At 58.7% G+C, this 10,972-nt stretch overlaps 1 protein-coding gene across 2 annotated transcripts in view; it reads right to left on the bottom strand.

Annotated features, from left to right (window-relative positions):
* Positions 1-617: 617 nt before the first annotated feature.
* IQCE (IQ motif containing E) overlaps positions 618-10,972 on the bottom strand; it is a 41,256-nt gene continuing 30,901 nt past the window's right edge. For both annotated transcript variants that reach the window (XM_061210237.1, XM_061210238.1), the window contains 6 exons: positions 10,688-10,846; positions 9,046-9,069; positions 6,082-6,203; positions 5,267-5,367; positions 4,211-4,324; positions 618-2,954 (listed from right to left, as the gene is read on the bottom strand). In XM_061210237.1, coding sequence (XP_061066220.1) covers positions 2,827-2,954; positions 4,211-4,324; positions 5,267-5,367; positions 6,082-6,203; positions 9,046-9,069; positions 10,688-10,846 — 648 coding nt within the window. In that variant the 3' untranslated portion in view covers positions 618-2,826. The remainder of the gene's footprint in view (positions 2,955-4,210; positions 4,325-5,266; positions 5,368-6,081; positions 6,204-9,045; positions 9,070-10,687; positions 10,847-10,972) is intronic.

The raw sequence follows: 10,972 nt of genomic DNA, 5'->3' as shown, positions 1-10,972 counted from the left end.
CAGGGTTTGATGAACCCTGCTCTCCTCTGTCACAACCTCTTCGAGGGCCAACCAGCACCTCTGAAAGCGCCAAGTCTTCCAAGTGACCCATTTGCCCGTAAGACACATGGTGATCCGCTCGGGCCAGTGCTGGAGCCAACACACCAGTCCCTGTAAGGGCTTCAGACAAATTCGAGGGCCCAGCAAGCAGCCACATGCAAACAAAGCCACAGGTGCACCTCGTGCTGCGATTTTCCAACAAAATATTGGAAAACAATTATTTTTCCAGAAGTCAACGTTTTTGGGGGTCATTCGCATGTTTGATTCCTCAGTAAATTATTCCTTCCCTGCTCCTAAAACAAGAAATAGAATTGGGGGAAATACTCCCTCATTTTCATTTCTTGATGCTCAAGTCCTCACTGATGAACAAGGAAGAGAAATTCAAAGACAGATGCACGAGTTCACGCACGGCAGGGAGCTGGCTGTGGGACCCTTTCCTCCAGCTGGCTCTACACTGCCAGGGCTGTGTTGTGACCAAAACAAAAGCCAGGAGCCCAGAAGCACGGGGTTTGTGCGGCATGAACTACGGCAATGGCACACCCCGAGGTCATGAAAAGTCACGGGTTTATAGGGCCGTCAAGACAAAGACCCTGCAAAACAGCTTTTATTTACAAAGGCCAATGATGAGTAGCACAGAGGGAAAACCTTATGCCTTCCAAGAGATTTGTGTACAAATTACGCGTAGGTCAGAGTGCTCCTAAATACAAAGGTCGAAGACCAGCGAGTCCACCACTTCCTCCTGGAGCCACCTGATGGCTTCACATTTCAACTCCCAGATGTGGGCTCTCTCGCTTCAAAGGATGCTTACCCGGCGGCGTGATCAGCTGCTAACAGGCCCTTGGGAGCTCGGGGAGGTCCTCACCTGGAGTGGCAGCCGGCCGACCCCGGGCAGGTTTGAGTGTCCACTCTCCAGTCCTCAGAATTTCTGAGCCACACAAGAGCAAACACTGCTTCCAAAACCACAGGAGGGGTTTGAATTGGCTTAGATGGCGTCTCGTGGAATTTAAATTCTATTCAGCTCTTGAAGGTGAACGGGGCTTTCTGCAGAGGGTATTTATTACTTAAAAACGAAGCAAAGCTCTGCAGCTCTTATGCTGGTTGCTCTGAGCTAGGTGGCTGTCCTTTTCCTAATGCCATCAGTCTTTTTGCTGGGACGAGGGTTCTGGTCCGTCTGCAGGGCGGCCGGGCCCGTCCAGTGGGGCAGCACAGAGGCAGCTAAGCAGAAAGCAGGCCCTCTAGGCCCCAGGCCCCTCTCCCGTCCCGCCCTGTGCTGCTCCTGCAGCCCTAGAACCCCAGCCCCAAGCCGTGGGCCCTGCAAGCACGCTGGGCACCTGGCATTCTCCAGGGAACAGATCTACACAGTGTCAGAGGGTCACAGCCTTGAGTTAAGTCATTTACCGAGGTGGCTTCAAGACTGCTTACTTTTACTAGATCAACATTGCTGGGCCCAAGGAGCACAGGCAGACAGATGTACATATTTGCAATTCTCAGGAGTATTTTCTTGGAAAACTCAGGTCCCGGGGCTGACCTTGCCCATCCCAGCTCTGCCGACGGCCAGCCCGCTGCACACACGGGCTTTTCCTCCAGGACCAGGCGAGGACGTCCTGACAGCGATCCATCCGTCATAGGTCGCCAGAGCCTCGGGCTCCTGAGAGTAAGGAGTAATGCAGAAATGCCCGTTTTTGAATGGGGTGGGGGGGAGAATGACTCCCCGGGGACCTGCAGGCCGCGGGCATCGCCTTCCTCACCCTCTGGGTGCCTGACTGGTGGACTGGCTCCTACAGGCTTTTAGCTGAGCCGGCACCCAGAGGAGGAACAGACCCAGTGGAGGAAACAAGGCAAAGGTCAGCAACGAGTTCACTCGAGTTAGCCATCAGTCCAGCGGGGGAAACAGAAGAAAAAACGAACTTGGCAGCTCACAGACCGAGTAAAGAAAAAATGACACAAGCCAGGCCCCCTGGCTGAACTTTTTTCGACCCACTGTATGACCGGCACCTAAGCGGTGAAAGGGGCTGGCGGGTCCCCCGCCTGACTCGGGGTGGCCGAGGCTGGGAGATCCCTCTGCCTCTCTCACGGGACAGGGCAACACAGATCCTCCTGGCCACACGCCTCGCCCATGCTGGAGCCGGGAGCCTCTGACCGCTGTGAGGAGGGCCCAGGAGTTTCTGAAAGGACAAGTCTGAGCCGGCGCCCCTGAGGTGCAACACGAGAAGGGCTGCCGCGCCGTCGGGGTGCAGGGGGTCCCGCTGGCGACGGGGAGGCGGAGGGGTGGCCTGGGACTAAGCTCTGCCCGGTGCGCAGGGCGCTCCGTCCGGGCTGAGAGCGAGGGTCCTCGCATCAGCTCTCCCCTGAGGCGCGCTGCCTGTCCTGGAGCCGGTGGCCGTGCGGCGTCAGCGCTGATGCAGCAGCCCTCGCCTGCACGGCCACAGGTGGCCAGAGGTGCCCTGAGAGGACGTGTCTCGGCCGGGCCGCCTGCTGCCCCCCAGCCCGGGCAGGTGTGTCTGTCCGGCATGAAGACCACGGGGTGGGGGGCGGGCCTGCAGCCGGGGGTGCGGAACGTAGGCGACCCCTTCCCGGAGATAAAATAAAGAGAGGCATTCGGGGTTCCCTCAACAAACAAGCAAACGGGCAAAATGAAAGAGAAAAACCGGGGACGGAGGTGAGGTGTCAGGTAGGTTCCGTTCTCGTCCGCACAAGATAAATTCCTTTCCGGTCTGAGCGCTTCTGTCCTCTGAACCTAACCTTGCCCGGACAGGGCATCGCCACGTGCCGGGCGACCGCAGGGGCCTAGGGCGGGGAGGCGATTTTCTTCGTGGGCAGAGGCGGCGCTACGACGATCTCGTCGGAGTCGTCGGAGTTCACGTCCTCCGTGGGCGGAGTGGCCGCGGGCTGCGGCCCCAAGGGAGAGGGTTCCGCTGCAACAGAGAAGGGACGGCGGTCACAGCCACGCTCAGCGCCGCCAGGGGCGCACACGCGAGGGACGGTGGGACAGGCCTGATGGACGCCACGCCATGCCACGCGGCCACCCTCGTTAGAGCCTACTCGCACCCTCTGCGCTCAGCTCCCAAGCGTCGGCCAGTTTCCCCTAAGCAAAACAGCCGCGAAAGGTGAGGGCTGGCGGCACGGGGGAGGCTCAAGTCAGCGGCGGGGATTCTCTGCACGTCGCCCTCATGGCAGCGTCCGGGAGTCTGCGGCCCGGGGGGCTGGCTGTGACTCGTGGGCAGATGCAGCCGGTGGCCCCCGGCTTCCTTGGGAGGACACGCCCCCCGCAGGAGGAGGGTGCGGGCCAGGCCAGGCCAACACCCAGGGACCAGCCGCGAGCTCTCGCTCCTTTCTTCACGCACATCTAAACTCTTCAAATCCCGTAATCACATCTAATCGACCCTAGGCTGGGATGCGCCTGCCGACCACCCTGCAGGCCCCCTCCGCCCTCAGTGGCCACCTGGATGGGATGTGAGGAAGGGGCAGGTTCCCTTGGGGCCTGGGGCCGGTGCTCCCAGCCCCAGAAGACGGCCTCTGCTCTGACTGCTTCACAAAGTCAAGTGCCAATGAAAAAGGAACCAATCCCTGACTTGAGATAAAAGAGGGAAGGAAATCACCACCCAGCGCGCTGCAGATACTGTAACTGTGTCAGCTTTTTTTCTGTAACTGTCCAGGAAACTATGAGAGGGGAAAAACTTATGAAATTAAAAACATCAGTTTTCAAGGTTAGCTTCAGTTTTTCTTTCCCTTTAAAAACACTTTCACAATCAGATCAAACAAGGGCTCCATGTGCAGTTTTCACAGAGACCGTTTCCTCGTGTAAACAAGGCCCCGGATGAGGCCGGCGGTGGCACTTTTCAGGCAGGAGAATGAGCTGCCACTTTAAAAGGACACGCATTTAACAAGAGGAGGAAAGGGCAGCATACACAGACACTTTAGCCCTGATCAAAGAATATAAAGGTCGCCAAACGTAGGGTCTGGCGAAATCAGACTGAAACTGTTTTTTGGAGAATAATATGCAGCGTTTGGGGAGCTTTACAGACGGAGGTTTTGGAGAGAACCTCAAAGTTCAAAGTTTGCTCTGACAAAGCCAGACAAGATGACCGAACGGGACAGAGTGCGATTTTTCACACGTGGCGGTTTCCAGGTCAGGCAAGCCCCGGAAGGGCCCCCGCGACCCGACACTCACCAGAGCAGGGCCGCGGCGCTGCCGGCGCCCCTGGCCCCCATGGCCTCGGCGCTCCGTCCCCGGGAGCCGGAGCCTCCGCGGTCTCCCCGCTGCTCCCCTCGCTGTCTTCCTGCCCTGAAACGACAGGCACGTGGGAGGCTCCCATCCTCACAGGCTCGTAACACCCACCCGTCTTCCTAGGCTCGCACTTCTGTTCAGAAAAACTGCTCCTTTTGCAGTTCTCCCTCGATATGAAGCACCACGCCCTTCCCGCGCCTGCCCTTCTCCGACTGCATCTCTGCGACCTCAGAACTCAGCCTGCGCGCCACGCTTGCAAACGAGACTCAAGACCACGCTTTGTCTAGTGACAGTCTCCGACCTCACGCCGCCACCTCTGTGCCACCTCTGGCGTACAGACGGTCCACGCAAGTGTGCCGGTTACAGTCTGAGGGAGGGAGGGCCTGAAGTACAGGCAGAAGTGTACATTTGGGGGCTGAAAGCGACTTGCAAGTGGCCTTGCCCAACCCTCCAGCTCTCGCACAGGAGGAGGGAGGCCCGGGGAGGACCCCGTGTCCGGCATGGGGCAGAGCTGGGACCGGGCCTCACCATGGGCTGTGCGCCCAGGCCAGTCCAGGGATTTCTCCACTGACTGTTACTGGATCTTAATGAAGCAGAAAAGGAAATACAAGCAAAGTTTTACTTAAAACCAACAAACAGGAAAAACATTGGCCCAAAGGAGGGACACTGCCTTTCTCTAGTTAGAGCTGAGAATAAAAATCAAAGCCACGAAGCTCTGACTGCGTGGTCTGCGGTCACCGACCCCGGAACCGGCCAGCCTGTCGGGCTCCCGGGAGTCGCTTGGCGCCGGCTCTTTCCCCTACGACCCAAGGGACAGGGGATGGACCTGTGACAGGAAGGTGTGGCCGAGGCGTTACCCAGCTCGCAGGTGGCCACGCGGGACAAGCCCCCTTACACGACTTTACGCGTCCCAACTTCTGGGATGGTGGCAGCTCTTTTGGCTGAAACCTCGGAAGGCCAGCTGCCCCTCGCGTGAAATCCAAGATGAAATGCAATTACCAGGAGAGGCTGCAGGGAAGGGCGGAGAGCAGGGTGCACTCTGCGGGGCCCACGCAGGTCTGTCGGGAAGCGCTGCTGTGGCAGCTCTTGGAGCAGCAGCACTGAGAGAGAGAGAGACTAGCCGATTCTGACTTGAGGGAAGGCCAGCACCGTCTGAGGCCGACGGCCGGGCTCACTGGCTTGCTGAAGCACCCGCCCCCCGCGAGCAGCCAGCCCGGCCAGCCTGCACGGCCGACGGGCCCAGGTCCTGAGACAGGCGGGCTGTGAGGGGCCTTGGGCGTGTCCCCTGCACCCCCGGCCGTGGCTGGCTGCACCAGGGACGGGCCCCAACCCGAGCTCGGCCCCCGGCCCGCTGTAAGTCCCACGCTTTGCCCGAGGTGACTCATACAGGGTTCTGAGCCGTGGCAGCCGGGACAGTCCCGGCGGATCCGGCAGGCACGGCGCCACTGACAAGAGTGTGTTGCTGCAGGAAGGCTTCTGACGACACCCGCATCTTCCTGAACACGGGTCACGCCACGGTGTCCTTCAGGAAGGGGCAGGGCATCGGCACAGGCCGACAGGCAGTCTGCAAACCGAGGGCTCCCCCGACCGCACGGTATCTAAGCCCTCCCATTTGTTTTCTCCCAGCGGGAGGAAACGGTCCTAGAAAGGCTTCTTTCCGAGGACCGGAGCCTGTGGCCCACCTCACCTGGGTGGGTGGGTGTAGCTTATGCTCTGGCGACATACCCTGTGCCTTTCTGGCAGGGCAGCCCCCCGCAGGTGTCCGGCACTGCCCTGCGATACAGAACAGAGGTAGGCCTGCCAGGTGGACTTACCTGTGCCTGGCCCGTGCCAGGTGTGCCCGGAAGGCAGACTGGATGATGGTGACGGCCTCCTCTTGCCACGGGTCCCCCTCGGCCTGGGCGACGGGGCTCGGGACGCGGGGCTCGGGCGAGTCCTGGGGCAGCGACGGTGGGGAAGAGAACCGCGTGAACCCCCTGCCACCTCCTATGTGTGGACCCGGGGCGCCAGGTAAGAGCGCAATTCCGATTCGGGTGGCTGCCCTCATTACTATTTCGTCGGCAGTTTCCTGACTGCAGGTTACTTGGACTCTAGAGATTCTTAGAATCGGTGTCTGGTGGTTTTCACAGGGGAGGGGCTCCTATCTTTGCTGTTGTTTAAGCCTCTGTCTTGACCCCAAGATGGACACGGGCCTCGATGTCCCAGCACCTCAACGCCATTCGGCTCCTGAAGCTCAACCCTGGGGGGGCCATGGGTGCCAGGGGCTGGAGGGCGAGGCACACGCCCAGGGCAAGGCAGGACGCGAGGACCCAAAGGCGTCTGCGCTTGTCCCGCCGACGAAGCGTGGGAAGAAATGGAGAGAGAACGTTAGGACTTGGGCCCATGTGCAGCCCCTGAGGGTTACTTGGGTGGGAGGGCTTGTCACGGCAGGGGGGTCCGGGCCGCACACTCCGCTAGACAATGGCCTCGCCCGTGCCAGATGCGCCCGGAAAGCCGCCTGCAGCCTGGCAGCCTAGCGGGGTGCGGGGCGGGGGGAGACGGAGACGGGTGTCAGTTTCCCTGGAAGACGGCCGGCACGGGTCGGGGCATCCCAGAGGGAGAAGCTCCAACGGCCAAGAAGAGGGCTCCCTTTCTGCCGCAGAATCTCGGCGGCACCCGAAGGAGCCTTCTCCCTCACTCGCCACAACCTCCTACAGCGAGAAACATGCCAATGCTCTGGGGAGGAAAAGGCCCAGACACCTGAACCTCGGCATATAAATGAATCGTCTGTTAAACGCTATTACATTTAGCTGCAAATGTGATTCCATATTTTACACATAGTTATGTTTTCATGCTGAGATCGTTTATTCCGTGTTGGAATAGTTTTTCCACTTCATACGCTTTCCATGTACATCTTCTAAAGTCAAGTAGGGTGGAGCACGATCTCAAACTATCACAAAGGAATTACGTATCCTTCGACCTTAATCTTAAATCATTTTCTTTAGAGATACACATGGATGCTCTGTAAGTTCTGAGATCAACGTTCCGGATTTTAGGGGCGGCACTTTTATTTCAGGGGTCCTGCCTCTAGTCCTGAGGACGGGCTTGCGGCTCCATAACATTTAGGAGAACGACACTCTAGCACACTGAGTCCTCCTGTTGAACCTGCGTTTAGAGGTTCAGATGCTTCCATGATCATAGTCACCAAAAGAAAACATCTTTGTCTTCCTTGAATGCAAAGTGAAGGAAATGCCCCAAACAGGGGGTTAGGAGACAACAAAGAGGCGAGAGCACATCAGTTACTAAGGACAAAATAACTCACTAAAAGCAAATGAGAATTTAGACAAACCCGGAAGGTTCCCACCACGCGGCTCACAGGAAAGCTACCGCACCCGCTGGAGGGGTGAGGGTGCTGACCGAGCGGGGCAGAAAGGGGAGCAGGCGTCCTCCATGCCATGCTGCCCACATGACAGCCCGCACGGTGGGTCTGTCATCACCCTGGAGGCTGAGGGAGGAGGGGACACCGGAGGGGAAAGGGCGGAACACCATCGACAGCACACAGGCCGCCGCCTGCTTCACAAATGTGCTCTACGGTCCTTCCAGGGACCCTCGTCCCCTCAGTCGCTCACAAACGTTTACTGAATGCCGACCGCACGCCAGGCACCCCTCTAGGAACAAGGGACCTAGCAGCAGAAACACGGGATGGTCCCTGCGTCCGCGAAACTTACATTCTAATGGGAGAGGCAAGCAGTTGCAAAAAGCGTGAAGTATCGGGTAGGGATAGGTGCTATGAAGAAGAGTAAAGCAGGGCGCGGGGCTGGGGAGTGCCGGTGGTGCGGCGTCCAGGGAAGGTCGTGTTTCAGCAGAGACCTGAGTAAAGCCGGGGAGCAGGACATGCGAGTGTCTGGAGGAGGAGCCTTCTAGGCAGAGGGGGCAGCAGGCGCAAAGGCCCTGTGGCAGGAGCAGCCTGGATATTTTCAAGGATGCCAGAGACGCCTCCAGACTGAACGGGGCCGGATGGGTGGCCGGGGAGCAGCGCACGCGGGGCTTCAGGGAACAGCTTTGGGTTTTGTTCCAAGTGTGAGAGGAGTCATTATGGAGTTATGGGGTTTAACATTTAAAAACATCATCCAGGTGGCTGCACAGGGAATAGGCCGTGGGAGGGCAGAGCAGAAGCTGAGGCCGGTGGGGAGGCCGGGCGACCGTCCCAGCGGCTTAGATGTGCACTGTCTACCACATACCCGACTGTTCTCCTCCGCTCTGACCTGCATTCCGTCACACCCCTGCTCTCCTTTTCCCGGGCAAGCCACACCCTTTCCCTTACCCAGGGCTTTGTTTGCGCAAATTCTCCTGCCCAGGATGCCCTTCCTCTCACTCCCCAGTTCAGTGAGTCCCTCTCCTTCTCAAGGCCCCCCCCCTGCAGGGACGTTCCCGGCCTTGGCGAGCAGGAACCCCACAGCGCCGTGGACGTGCCCCTAAACCCCCCTTCCATCCTGGACTGGCCTGTCTGTCTTAATGTCTCTCTGTGTCCTGAGGGCCCACAGCTTGCTTGACACAGAACTGATGATCAATAAAAGTGTGTTGAGAGAATGATGAATGACTGAATGAATTATGAAAGTGTGAAATTATCCAAGTACTTATTTGATGTTAACATCACTTAAGTATTTTAACTCAGTGTTGGGGTCTGGCCTGGTTTCGTGAAAACAAGGACTCAATGACGCTTCTTGAGATCTCCCCACAGTCACTTGAACCAAAGTAAAGATACGTATTTTGAAATTAGTGAAATAAAACTGGCTTACCTCGTCCAGAACGGCCTTTTTTTTCTGAAATAAGGAGATCAGTTATGAATTAACACGAGGATGAGTTTCCTGTGATACCGTATTCGTCCCTTGGTCCCTCCCCTGCCACAGCCAACAGCGACGGAAAAGTAGAGTCGGGTACCCTCCCCTCGCCGACAGCCCCCTGCCCGCCACCCATACCCAAGGGGCTCCGCGAGAGGCTGATGGAGCTGATGCAAACCCGCCTGCAACAGCGAAGGAGGAAGCAAGCGGCCGTGACCGTGACCGGGAGGCGAATCACAGCTGAAGCCCAGGCCGCCACGGGGGCGTCTGCAGTTCCTGGCCGGCTGCGTAGCGAAGTGACTCGCAGGGACCACCGAGACGGGGTTGTCTTAGGCTTCACGTGAGGAAGCCCCTCCCCCAGCCAGAGCTGTCCTATAACATGCGGTATCCTCTCTGGATGTCCACAGAGCGGCTGGACACTGCCCGCTGGTGATGTTACAAAGGGGACCCCCGTGCAAGGTCTGGGTCACTGACTCCCAAGTCTGACCAGTCATCACAATCACGGGGCGGCGGGGAAATTTCTCAGGTGCTGTCACGGTACTATGGTTAAACAGCACATCCTCATTCCTAGAAGATACGCACTGAAGTCTCATAATGTCTAAAACTTACTTTCAAATGGTTCTGGAAAAAACAATACGTGCAGAAAAGAAATGTGGCTAAACGTGCACTGTTGTTGAACCGAGGTGGTGGGCAAGAATTAGTACATCGCTGAATATACTAAATTCCTTCAACTTTCTATGTTTTGTAAATTTTCATAATAAAAGTTGGGAAGAAGCCATGATTAAAAAAAACCTCCACCGGCAACTTTCTGGAGCTAAAATCTTACACTATTCGGGCAAGTGGAGAGCTCCCGTTTTTGTTTGTTTGTTCAGCTGGGGGAACAAGGGTCGTGCTGCGTTCTGTCAAACGGGGGGAGGGGGCTCTTTTAGAGCATTTCGTCATTAGAGAGCACCGTCCTTTAACAACTGCCGTCTCCGCGAGCCCCATCTCCGCGAGCCCCCCCAGGAGCTGACGAGAGGAGCCCCACTCCTCCGCCAAGAGAGACCACGGGACGTCGCGGCTCCCGGTCTGTCGTGCGCAGCCTGCGGCCCCTGCTGCCCTACTCACCCCACCCCCGGGTCTGAGACCCCACGCGCAGCCCTGCTGTCCCGTCACCCAGGCCGCTGTCCTCTGAGGAGCAGCCCCGAGGCAGGCTCTCCCTGTTCCTGACAAGACGGCCATCCCGGGAGCCCCAGCGAAGGGCTGCCGAGGGCCCCGAACCGCCAGGGAGACCCCTAAGCTCAGTCCCGTGCTTGCAGGGGAGCTGCACCCACAGCCCGCATCCCTGGGACCCGTTGGGGAGGTGACAGAGGCTTCCAGACCAGCCACTGCCCGGCCCGCGGCAGCCACCCCCCAGCACGCCCACACGGGCTCCAGGCGCGGCCTTCCTCTCGCCCTCGCCGCCTGAGACCCCGGGTCTCCGGAGGCTCTCTTCTGCCTCCCTACATTTTCCTACGTGTCTAGGGCGTCTGGCACGGAGCCCGCCCGGCAAAGGGGCGGAGGAAGGGCTGGCGAGTGAGGATGTGGGCAGCAGAGGGCCGGCGGGCAAGGGAACTCTCACCCAGTGCTGGTGCCCCTTCCACCGGCGCTGCAGGAGCCGGGCGGCGGCGTCTCTTCTCCCCTCGGAGCAGCCGGAGTGGGGCCGGGAGGAGCCCCCCTCGCTCGTGTCCAGCTCCGAGTCCGTCTGGGAGGGACCGCGGGGTCGGGGCGCTTTCCGGGTCTGCAGGAAGTCCAAGGTGAGAAGGATGACTGGGTCGGGGATGGGGGCAGAGAAGCCGGCTATCAGGCCAGGAGGCAGGATATTAGGATGCAGGCGAAGCTTCTCAGACTAGACTTTAATTTAGAG

Source organism: Eubalaena glacialis, chromosome 13, assembly GCF_028564815.1.
Source record: "Eubalaena glacialis isolate mEubGla1 chromosome 13, mEubGla1.1.hap2.+ XY, whole genome shotgun sequence".
In the NCBI taxonomy this organism is placed as follows: Eukaryota; Metazoa; Chordata; class Mammalia; order Artiodactyla; family Balaenidae; genus Eubalaena; species Eubalaena glacialis.
The sequence above is the reverse complement of the archived record's forward strand: the minus strand, read 5'-3'. Positions and strand labels throughout refer to the sequence as shown.